This window comes from Brachyhypopomus gauderio, chromosome 2 (assembly GCF_052324685.1).
Source record: "Brachyhypopomus gauderio isolate BG-103 chromosome 2, BGAUD_0.2, whole genome shotgun sequence".
NCBI classification, from domain to species: domain Eukaryota; kingdom Metazoa; phylum Chordata; class Actinopteri; order Gymnotiformes; family Hypopomidae; genus Brachyhypopomus; species Brachyhypopomus gauderio.
The window spans coordinates 41,982,530-41,994,793 of record NC_135212.1 but is presented as its reverse complement, the minus strand read 5'-3'; the positions used below and the strand labels follow the sequence as shown (position 1 = coordinate 41,994,793).

General features: G+C 48.9%; 1 protein-coding gene across 1 annotated transcript; it reads right to left on the bottom strand.

Annotated features, from left to right (window-relative positions):
• Positions 1-511: 511 nt before the first annotated feature.
• LOC143507171 (contactin-associated protein 1-like) lies at positions 512-12,258 on the bottom strand. Its single transcript, XM_076996527.1, has 16 exons — positions 12,114-12,258; positions 11,416-11,587; positions 8,734-8,840; positions 8,385-8,507; positions 7,484-7,687; positions 7,057-7,213; positions 6,814-6,941; positions 6,335-6,508; positions 5,765-5,983; positions 4,746-4,985; positions 2,802-3,044; positions 2,572-2,699; positions 2,402-2,495; positions 1,936-2,166; positions 1,715-1,759; positions 512-764 (listed from the first exon to the last, which is right to left on the bottom strand). Exons 1-16 carry the CDS (start codon positions 12,145-12,147, stop codon positions 565-567), a joined length of 2,499 nt encoding a protein of 832 aa, XP_076852642.1. The 5' UTR covers positions 12,148-12,258; the 3' UTR covers positions 512-564.
• Positions 12,259-12,264: the final 6 nt, after the last annotated feature.

Here is a 12,264-nt window from a genome sequence, read left to right as displayed (position 1 = left end):
GACATGTTAGCATGGCACTTTCGCTGTTAACATTAACGTTTGCTGGCGATATGTTTTATGAATTTGGCCCAACAATATGTAAACATTTTTAAAACACTTTCTTAACATGGGTCCTCTTTGTTGTGCATTTTGGGTAGACTGAGCCTGTCAAACTACTTCTTAAATATTATACAAACAATGCCAAAATCGAGAAGTGTGTTGGTGCTTTCTAAAGGTTTGACTGGGTTAGTCCGTCCTGTAACGCGAGTGAGGTGCTTCAACCGGCCAGAGTGGAAACGCAGAGGCCAACTGAGCACGCTGCTCAACACCACACAGCCAGAAGCACCAGATGTAACCCAAACACTGTATGCAAGAGGACAGAGAACCAAAAACATACTTCAACAAAGCTGAGTTAGAAAACCAAGATAGAAAGGAAGGACTGAAGCGTTCTGCAATTGTGACATAACCTATTTCGTCAGTTCGTCTCCTCCTGTGTCCCTCCACCCACCCCAAATCCCCCCCCCCCCAATCTCTCAGGCTGTGTTATTGGCTGGCCCCTCACACTACTCCACCTATGGAGCTGTGCTATTCGCCGGTCCCCTCCTCCTGTATCTGGGACAGGTCCTTCTTCTCTTTGCGAAGTGTTTCAGTGAGAGGCCGGGCCGAACTGGGGGATTCCAAGTTCTTAGGCTCGTTGGTGTGGTAGCTCCCCTTATACCTGTACAGGTAAATGTACAGGCCGTACAGGATGAGGAAGAGGAGCGTGAGAGACACGGTGACGATCACTGTGGAAACACACATACACACAGACATACACAGCAATCAGCAGTCATATTTAACTATGTAATATCCTCACAGGAGTCATTCTGTTCTCCTGATTGATGATTTATGACACAAACCTAATTCCCCGTGCAGGAAGCCGTAGACACTAGATACGGGTCTCACGGACTGAACAGGAGAGCTGAACAGCTAATCTCATTCAGGCATATCTTAAACCATTACTCTTAATAACATTTTGTACAGCAGCTGAACTTGTGTGTTCCTGAGGAGATGGGGGGGGGGTTAGTCTCCTCCTGAGCCAGATACCTGCTCTCACACCTGGTTCTGCATCCAGAACCTCAGACTACAGCGATATTCACCTGTGAAGCTGGACATGTTGAATCTGGACATGTTGAAGCTGGACATGATGGTACTACACAGAATCGTTTGTTTGTTTGGTTGGTTGTTTGCAGCTGCGTGGAAAAGAAGCCTGAATGACAGTTTTTGGTATTCTGAACCCACGACTGTGAGTGTTGTTGAAGCCTGCTTAAAACAAGGCTTTAAGTTCCACTTTTAATATAGGACAATCAGAAACATCACTGTGCTGGTGGAGAGAGGGAGGGAGGGAGAGAGAGAGAGAGAGAGAGAGAGAGAGAGTGGGGAGAGTGGAGTTCTGCATGACGCATGCTGTGTCTCTGGGGCTTCTGCAGAATACGGTGGAGCAGTTGGGCGAGCAGAATCTTAATCTGCTGTGTTCAAAACTTAGACAGAAGAAAAACAACCGACCTGTCTCATTAAGAACCAGTGAGAAATGGGGGAAAGATGTAAAGAAAATGAGACACAATGAGAAAAGAGAGAGTGGGAAATGAACAAATGAACAAAGGAGAGAGTGAAAGAGAAGACTACAGATGGACAGACACACATGTCACAGATGGACAGTCCAGCCAAGGTGCAGGTGTACACAGGGGACACTTACATGTCATCCAGGGTGGAGTCACGTCATCGTGAATATATTCAAAGACTGGAAAGAAGAGGAAAATCTCTTTAGAATACAGTCCAACGTAACCATGACCTACTGACCTACCCTGGCTATGGTTAAAGAAGGTTTCACCCCAAAAAACCTATTTATAATGTTATTATTACTATCATACTACTATTATTGTTTCATTTATATTAATAAATGTAATGTAGTCTCACATAGCTCAGTGAACCACGGGTCGTCCTCCCATGGGATGTAACCTAATACCGGAGGGAACGCCCCGCAGTTTGACTCCACCACGTAGCCCTGCGTCGTCACAGGGGGGTTGGTCATGTTGGGACGGAAGTAAGTCTTGAGTGGGGCGAAGATGTTGTAGCGCACCCCTGAGATACAGCCCTCTAAACCAGGACTGTTGTGCCTTTGAATATCATAGTCAATGTCTCCAACCTCTGAGGACCGGCAGAAGACAACCAGCATCAGCAACTCAGGACCACAATGACATTCTAAATGACACATTCTCAGATTACTTCTCAAACCACAATTATTGATTTCAAGTTATTTATATATAGTCGATAAATACCATGCTGATGCCTTACAGAACACATGACCCACAGCCTTGACACCTTATTTATTAATTTTTTAAGTACACGTGTGATTTCAAAGGAAGATTCTGACTGTTCTTACCCATGACTCTGCCCAGAAAGATGGATTTAGGTGAGTCAAATCTGGGAATCTCCCCTAAAGTTAGCCTCTCCACCCATGGCTCCATGTAATCCACCTAAATCACACACACACACACACATTAGTTTTGTCTTGATAAATGCTTTTTTTATACTGCACTCGTGAAATCTTACCTGTGTCCACACAGTGTAGTTGTGTCTGGTGATGTTGACAAAGTGAGGGAAGCCATCAGCTAGGTTCCTATTGGTCAGCTGCAACTTATGTGTTATCAAGCCCAGCCTGTACCTCAGGGACAGAGTACCTGGAAAGGAAGTGACAGCACTGACCAGATTATTGGATTATTCCAGCGGTGTGTGTGTGTGTGTGTGTGTGTGTGTGTGTGTGTGTGTGTGTGTGTATGTACCATCTTTCTTGAGCAGTACAGCAATGTAGTCCTTGTGGAAGGAGCTAACGTAGAGCAGGACTGCAGGTGCCTTCAGCGTGCTGAAGCTGAACTCGATGTCGTCGGTTGTGGTGTTGTAGCCCAGCGTGAAGTTGTGCCAGTGCGGTTCGATCCAGAAGTTGGCCCACCATGCGTCATCGGGAATGGGCTCGGTGCGGATGTCATAGCGTAGCCAAGATCCGACTTCAAAGAACGCGCCTATGTCTGAAAGAGCAGAGGCAAAACCAGACCGGTCTATATGTATCTATATCTATCTATATACAGTACATACACAGTATACATACTCATATATTCAGAACACGCCCATGTCTGAAGGAGCCGTGGAAGACTGTGTGTCTTGGACACTCGGGGGAAAAAGAGGAGCTGAGCTGTCAACCGATCACCACCTGGTGGTGAGTTGGATCAGATGGCGGGTGAGGATGCCGGACAGACCTGGCAGACCCAAACGTATCATGTTTGCTGGGAACGTCTGGCCGAGGAACCTGTCAGAAAGGCCTTTAACTCCCACATCCAGAAGAGCTTTGACCGCATCCCGAGGGAGGCTGGAGACATTGAGTGGGCTTTGCTCCGTGTCTCCATTGTCAATGCGACAGACCGGAGTTGAGGCCGTAAGGTTGTCGGTCCCTGTCGTAGCGGTAATCCCCGAACCCGGTGGTGGACACCTCGGGTAAGGGAGGAACGTCATGCTGAAGAAAGAGTCCTATAGGGCCTGGTTGGCTTGTGGGACTTTGGAGGCAGCAGATGAACACAGTAGAGACAAGCGGATTGCGGCTTTGACTGTCATGGAGGCAAAGATTCGGGTTTGGAAAGAGTTCGGTGAGACCTTGGGAAACAACTTTCGATCGGCTCTGAGAAGAATCTGGCAAACCGTCAGGCAACTCAGGAGGGGAAAGCAGTTCCCGACCAACACTATACAGTGGGGCTGGGGATTAGCTGACCTCGACTCGGGATGTCATCATGTGGCGGAAAGAATACTTCAGGATCTTCTCAATCCCACCATCACGCCTTCCACCGAGGAAGCAGAACTGGAGGACTCGGACGGGGGTCTGCCCATCACTCGGGCTGAGGTGACCAGAGTAGTTGTGAAACTCCTTGGCGGAGGGGGATCGGTTTGGTGGCCTCGGGATTCCACATCTCCTTTTTGTGGATTATGTGGTCCTGTTAGCATCATCAGGCCAAGACCTACAGCTCTCGCTGGATCAGTTTGCAGCCGAGTGTGACACGGCCAGGATGAGAATCAGCACCTCTAAAACTGAGATTATGGTACTCAGTCTGACAAGGGTGGAGTGCCCTCTCTGGGTCGGGAGTGAGGCCTGAAGTGGAAGGGTTCAAGTATCTCGGGATCTAATGAGCATTTCTGTGGCTGGAGCATAAGCTCTATAAGTACAAGCCGATATCTCAGATATTGACATGCTCTCTGGTGTTCACACACGCCTACTGACTCCTGTAGTAGACCACTGTACTCAGTCCTGCAGGCAGACATTTAAATTCATTCCTTAAGTGCTCGCAGACGCACTGAATTAGTGGATCATATTTCCTGCAAAGGCAAAGAAGTAAAACTAATTTCACTTGTGTTCATTACCCTGCACAGAATTTGGCATGCATTCACAGTGATAGGGCTCATACAGTAATTAGCTAATGCTTGTGGATTACTCACAAACACTAGCAAGAGTGAATCAAAAGATTAGCAAAAAATGTACCTCACAGAAAAACATGGAATGCCATTACACCCTTGCATCTAGACACAGAAGCATTTGCAAAGAAAAAAAGGATTTTCAAAGTGTGTGTGTGTGCGTGTGTGTGTGTGTGTGTGTGTGTGTGTGTGTGTGTGTGTGTGCGCGCGTGTGTGTGTGTGTGTGTGTGTGTGTGTGTGTGTGTGTGTGTGTGTGTGTGTGTGTGTCTCACCCAAGTGGCAGTAGTAGCCGTCGAAGGCGGTGTTGTTGCAGTCACAGGAGTAGGAGGCGTAGCCGTCGATGCACTGGCCTCCGTTCCGGCAGGGTATGGAGGCATTGAGACACGCCCCTGTGCAGTTCCTGCGGATGCCGTTGCGCTCGTCCACTTTGCCCTCCAGGTCCACGGGGGCGCCGTTGAGCCGTAAGCCTCGTAGGCAGCCCAGGAAGGGCCTCAGCGTGTGATTGGCTGCACCTGGTTGAGAAAGTGGCCAGCCATTTTAGTATCGACACCTTTTTTAATTTCATTAATGTCAAACTGTATGAGGACCCCATTGGCTGTATTGGATCACATTGATCAGTGGGTTTCAAACCAGCAGGTTGTTGTTATATTCCAGCTGTCCACCACACTGTGACCTAGTACTGAGGTACTGAACTACTGTAATGTCCACCACACTGTGACCTAGTACTGAGGTACTGAACTACTGTAATGTCCACCACACTGTGACCTAGTACTGAGGTACTGAACTACTGTAATGTCCACCACACTGTGACCTAGTACTGAGGTACTGAACTACTGTAATGTCCACCACACAGTGACTTAGTACTGAGGTACTGAACTACTGTAATGTCCACCACACTGTGACCTAGTACTGAGGTACTGAACTACTGTAATGTCCACCACACAGTGACTTAGTACTGAAGTACTGAACTAATGTACTGTTCACCACACCATGACCTAGTACTGAGGTACTGAACTACTGTAATGTCCACCACACAGTGACTTAGTACTGAAGTACTGAACTACTGTACTGTTCACCACACCGTGACCTAGTACTGAGGTACTGAACTACTGTACTGTACCTCATACACTGGCTGGGGTGCAGGACTGAAGCCTTAGACCACTGCATGGGCGGAAAAGAAACAAACACTAAATAAACACCTGCAACGTGTATTCAGTAGTACTGAAGTGGGATGATGAACTGAGCTATCCTATCCACCTCAGCAGGAGTCCAACATAGAGCACATTCGTACCTACGAGCAGAGGCTGCGTGAACTCCATAGTAATGTAAGTCTGGCCAGGGAACTTGTGTATGGCCGGGGGGAAGTAATCCACTTTGAGGCGGGCCATTTTAACGTTGATCTCAGCCTCCACGTAGTGCCACTCATTATCGTTGAGAGCTTTAGGGGTGTGTAGAGTCACGTTCCGGATGCCGTCACCCACCATGAAGATGAATATCACTGAAGTGGTGGCTGTGAGAGGGAGAGAGATTGGGAATGACTGTGTATAAATGACAATTTAATCAACTTTATTTATCCCCAAGGAGCAATTAATAAGTTAATAAATAAAGCTGATTCAATTCAATTCAATTCAAATTCATTGTTTGCACATATGCACAACACTTCACCATTTATGTTTATTTATCATCTGTTTCATGTGGATTGTTTGCAATGCGGACACTCTCTGTCCCGGTCCATGCATTGCATCACACAACCCAGCTCACCACACTGCAGGATTCTCTGCAAGCGGCCCGACCTGGACCAGCCTTGGGGATCCCAAGACCAGCCGCAGAGAGGAGCACTGGTCACACTGCAGGAACTCACAGTTCAGCTCGATCCTAATGAAGTTGCGCAGGTGATCATCGGAGTTCTCCAGAAAGACGCCACTTGTGCGGTAGGTTCTGAAGTGGAAGGTGATGTCGGCGCTGGTGCCTGGTTTAAAGGTCGGGAAGGTCATATAGGTTGGCTTGGTGATGGCTATCGTGTTCCAAATGCTTCCTGTCACAAGGAAAACAGCAAAGGCACAAAGTTATGCCAACGTTTCACAACTCAACCTTACACACAGGCATGGTGCTCTGGCAGCACGCACTCAGTCCGTCGGAATAAGCCATGATGGGGCCTTTGGCACTGAAACTCTGAGCCGGTTAGGATACTTGGTTGAAGGCCCAGCTTGTGGATGAACTGGCTAATGTAACGTACTTAAATCAGCTGAAGCAGCTGTGCTCCAAAACCATCCCCACGCAATGGACAGGAGACTAGCATGTGCTAGAGCCAACACGCACACATTCATCTGCATTACTTACGGTCTCCATAGCAGCGCAGAGGTCCTAGGCTGAATTGGGCCTCTGAACCAGTGCGGTTAGTGTCGCCGATGACAACCCTCCTAATGGGCAGATGGTCCCTGAATGTCAGGTAGCCCTTATCCGTGTACCTGCTCATCAAAGGAACAAGCTAAGAGCGAGTCTAAGAGCGACCCAGCCTCTGTGGGGCTACATCCACACATCCACAGCAGAACACGCCGCTGTTCATTCATCGCTCACGCTCACCATTGACGGTAGTCTGCGTCACAGTTGCACCAGAACTTCGGGTCTGTGCAGGTTTTGTTGATGGCACATCCACACTTCCCGCTCTCACGGAAAGACCCGCCCCAGTAGTCATGACTCTCATTATGCCGACCAATCCAGTAAGTGTAAGGCTTCCCATCTAAAACAGGAAACAGTAAGTGTGGGAGGGAGAAGGAGGGTGTAATCAAAAAATGACGTTAGCCCATATTAAGTACATAAAGATTTAATAAGCATTACATTGGAGGATAAGATATTTTGCTAAATATCTTATTCTAAAGTTATTCAAAGTTATTCAAACCACCACCCCCAACCAATTGTGCAAGTGTTTTTAAGCATGCCATTACTGTCAACCAATAGTATCTCTCCCTCAACAATCACTGCCCTCACCATTGCCCAATCAAATACCTACGCGGTGTGTTTAGGAGCCGGGACTTGTAGCATGAGAACTCGATCCACTGCTCGCAATACAGTGACGTGTTGGCTAAGGCAGTGACCTCGTCCCATGAGGCATTAACGTACTGGACATCCCCTATGTAGGGCCGGTCCACGCTGGAGCCAGTGACTCTGGTGCTGCCGAGGCGGTTGTGCTCGATGATGGTCCAGGATCGGTTCACTGGGTGGGAGAGGCAAGTGTGGAAATGAAGGACGGGCAGGACCAGGACCAGTGGACCGTGAGATTAACTGCATCAGTAAGAGTGAACTCAGACCAGGCCACTGATATCTATCACAGTGTTAATGAAGATGACTGATTGGACATTTTCTTGAAGATTGTCCAGTAGGAATATGTTAGAAATCCTTGAATGGGCACATTTGGCACATTAAGCCATAAAATGGTGGATGGGTAGATTAATTGTCAGTAATTAGTTAGGAAAGTTCTAGCGCTATAGGAAACACATTATTTCTCTATCCTTATACTGGGCACCATCTGAGTCTAGAAGCACACAGTTCTTTCTGCATAGGAAGCGATTATCTCAGCTAATTGTCTGCCCTTCCTCAGCAAACGCGCTTGCTTACTTTACCATTCTCTCGTCTAGGTAATGCCCCTGCACAGAACACCTTTCCTGTCTCCTAGCAGGCTAGTTGATCTCTGAAAAACACTGAGTGAAATTTACCCTGCCTCAAGAGAGTTATTATTAGACGAATGTGACCTAAATTCATGAAGTGAAAGCAGGGAATTAGAACATTTGAACATTTGACATTAGCCTAGACAAGAGGAGATGAGGTGACTTGAGGTTACATAAGGCTACATGAGACTGCATGAAGTGAAGTGAGGTCACACGTGGTCATGGGAGGTGAGGTCAAGGCCTTACACTTCATCTTGCAGTACACGGTGAAAGGCTTGAGAGGACCGCTCAGGTCCGGGTCTATGGTGTAATTGCCGGACCAGTACTTTCCATTGAGTCTGTATGCCTCGCATGACTCTCTGTACACCGCTGAGAAGGGGGGAGAGAGTGAGAGAGAGACAGAGAGAGAGAGAAGAGAGAGAGATAAAGAACATGAAATAAGGGAAGAGAGAGGAGCAAGTGAGAGAAGAAGAAGAAGAATAGAGAAAATGACACAAAGAAAAGAGACAAAAGAGACAAAAGGATAAATCATTTACTTTTAATAGCATACATGCGCACACACACATACACATACACTGCTGTGTCTGGTACTCACAGTTGTGACACACCTCCCCCTTGTACCCTGTGTTGTTGCAAATGCACAGGAAGTCATTCCAGGACTGAATACAGCGTCCCTCGTGTTCACAGGGGTCGGGGGTACACCTGCCAAAGCACGGAAACCATGACTACACTGTTACCTCGAAACCGATACCACACGACATGTGGCAGAAGTCAGTACCTTGCCTAAGTTGTCCATTACAAGGTTATAATTACATAGTGTTTTTTATTTAACTGTTATTTGTTATTTGTATTTCAGTTTTCAGGTGGTATTTTTCAGTTTGAATTTTTATAACTATGATAACAACAGTTTGTTAGGTTTATAACAATCATTCTAATTATAGTTTATTTAATCTGTTTTATTTTTAGATTGATGGTTTTAGAAGTCTACTATATAGTTGCTACATATGGAGAGGGCACTACAGAGGCAGCCAGGAGTAAGCTGACATCTTTATCTCCCATGATCCTTCCAAAGTGGCAAACTCAAGACCATAAGACCAGTGCTGAGTGTGCAGTAGTGAATGCACTACACTGTTCATCCTGAACTGAAACAGCTGCTTTCTTCACATCAAGTGTAGAGGCAGGAGCAGACAGACAGACAGACAGCCAGACAAACAGACAGACAGACAGACAGCTTTATCACAGTGCTGGTTCAAATCCTGGAGCCACATTTGGGCTTTTGGTTAAGAGACACCTATACCCAAACACCTCTGTAATACCACCCAGCCTTCTCCTCTTATCTCCTTCAACCTGCTCTTCTCCACCCTTCTCTCTACCCACACTCTTCTCCTCTACCCCTCTCCTCTCTTCTCCCTCTCTTCTCCCCACCCCCTCCTCTCCTCTACCCCACCCCTCTCCTCTCCTCTACCCCACCCCTCTCCTCTCTTCTCCCCCACCCCTCTCCTCTACCCCACCCCTCTCCTCTCCTCTACCCCACCCCTCTCCTCTCTTCTCCCCCACCCCTCTCCTCTCCTCTACCCCACCCCTCTCCTCTCTTCTACCCCACCCCTCTCCTCTCCTCTACCCCACCCCTCTCCTCTCTTCTCCCCCACCCCTCTCCTCTACCCCACCCCTCTCCTCTCTTCTCCCCCACCCCTCTCCTCTACCCCACCCCCTCTCCTCTACCCCACCCCTCTCCTCTCCTCTACCCCACCCCTCTCCTCTCTTCTCCCCCACCCCCTCTCCTCTACCCCACCCCTCTCCTCTCTTCTCCCCCACCCCTCTCCTCTACCCCACCCCTCTCCTCTCCTCTACCCCACCCCTCTCCTCTCTTCTCCCCCACCCCTCTCCTCTCCTCTACCCCACCCCTCTCCTCTCTCTTCTCCCTCACCCCTCTCCTCTCCTCTACCCCACCCCTCTCCTCTCTTCTCCCCCACCCCTCTCCTCTCCTCTACCCCACCCCTCTCCTCTCTTCTCCCCCACCCCTCTCCTCTCCTCTACCCCACCCCTCTCCTCTCTTCTCCCCCACCCCTCTCCTCTACCCCACCCCTCTCCTCTCCTCTACCCCACCCCTCTCCTCTCTTCTCCCCCACCCCTCTCCTCTACCCCACCCCTCTCCTCTCCTCTACCCCACCCCTCTCCTCTCTTCTCCCCCACCCCTCTCCTCTCCTCTACCCCACCCCTCTCCTCTCTTCTCCCTCACCCCTCTCCTCTCCTCTACCCCACCCCTCTCCTCTCCTCTACCCCACCCCTCTCCTCTCTTCTCCCCCACCCCTCTCCTCTCCTCTACCCCACCCCTCTCCTCTCTTCTCCCTCACCCCTCTCCTCTCCTCTACCCCACCCCTCTCCTCTCTTCTCCCCCACCCCTCTCCTCTCTCCTCCACCCCACCCCTCTCCTCTCTTCTACCCCCACCCCATCCTCTCCTCCACCCCACCCCTCTCCTCTCTTCTCCTCTACCCCTCTCCTCTCTCCTCCACCCCTCCCCCTCTCCTCTCTTTACCCATAATGTTGGACATCAGGGCATCAGAGCCATTATCATGCATGTCAGTCATGTGTTCCTATAGCTGTGCATATGGAGCATGTAAATCATACACCAACAAACCCACAAACAGTTTAATAATATGGAGTTTGCACATATCTGCAGAGGTATGGAAAATCAAACACACACACACACATCCACACACACATCTACACACCCGCACACACACACTCAAAACACATCCACACACCCACGCACACACTCATACACACATCCACACACACATCCACACACACAAACACATCCACACACACATCCACACACCCACACACACACACACATCCACACACCGGCACACACACACTCAAACACATCCACACACACACACACACACATCCACACACCCGCACACACACACTCAACACATCCACACACCCACGCACACACTCACACACACACACACATACATCCACACACACATCTACACACGTGCACACACACACTCAAACACATCCACACACCCACACACACACACATCCACACACCCGCACACACACACTCAAACACATCCACACACCCACGCACACACACACATCCACACACACATCCACATATACATCCACACACACACTCAAACACATCCACACACCCACGCACACACACACACACACATCCACACACACATGCATCCACACACACACTCAAACACATCCACACACCTACTCACACACACACATCCACACACACATATGTGTACAGACCTGTCGGTGATGCCACACGTTCCCAGAAGTAGCTCAGTGTATCTGCCCCACTTCCTCTGCAGCATCACGTCAATGTCCACTGGCTCGTCATCAATGAAGATCTGCTGCATGCAGCCATGGAAACGGGCCAGCTTGGTCACGCAGCGGCCCGTGTTATTGGTCTTAGGGCAGCCTGAGCCAAAACGGAGTCCATCAGTCACACCCGCGCCCTGCTGACCCACCAATCAGCCGTCTAAAATGCCTACGCTGAGATTCTGTCTACTTTGAGTGCTGGACTGTGAGATTGCCTACACTCAAGACCATACACTCTTTAGTCTCTGAACATTAACTCTTTAATCTCTGAACATTCACTCATTAATCTCTGAACATTCACTCTCTAATTTCTGGGCCTGCACTCTATAATCTCTGAACATTAGCTCTATAATCTCCGGGCCTGTACTCTATAATCTCTGAACATGCACTCTTTAATGTCTGGGCCTGCACTCTATAATCTCTGAACATTAACTCTATAATCTCTGGGCCTGTACTCTATAATCTCTGAACATTAACTCTATAATCTCTGGGACTGTACTCTATAATCTCTGAACATTAGCTCTATAATCTCTGGGCCTGTGCTCTATAATCTCTGAACATGCAGGCCAGTGTCTGGCAGCAGTAGCTGCAGATGTATATCCCACACACTGGCTCCCTCCACTCACCCCCAAAGAAGTAGCGGTCTCCCGTGCGCACCATGAATGGGTTAGTGATCTTCAGGGGGGAGCTCTCGTCCTCGTCAATGGTGATGGTCAGCAGGTTGTCCCTGGCAGCCAGATCCACCGTGTGCCAGAAGCCGTCATTTAGACGGTAGCC

Coding starts and splice junctions, on each gene's coding strand:
- LOC143507171 (XM_076996527.1), bottom strand. CDS start 12,147: ATGGTGCGCACGGGAGACCGCTACTTCTTTGGGG. Junction 3,045..4,745: donor CGGCTACTACTGCCACTTGG/GTGAGACACACA, acceptor CTGCTCTTTCAG/ACATAGGCGCGTTCTTTGAA. Junction 1,760..1,935: donor CCCGTGGTTCACTGAGCTAT/GTGAGACTACAT, acceptor TCTTCTTTCCAG/TCTTTGAATATATTCACGAT.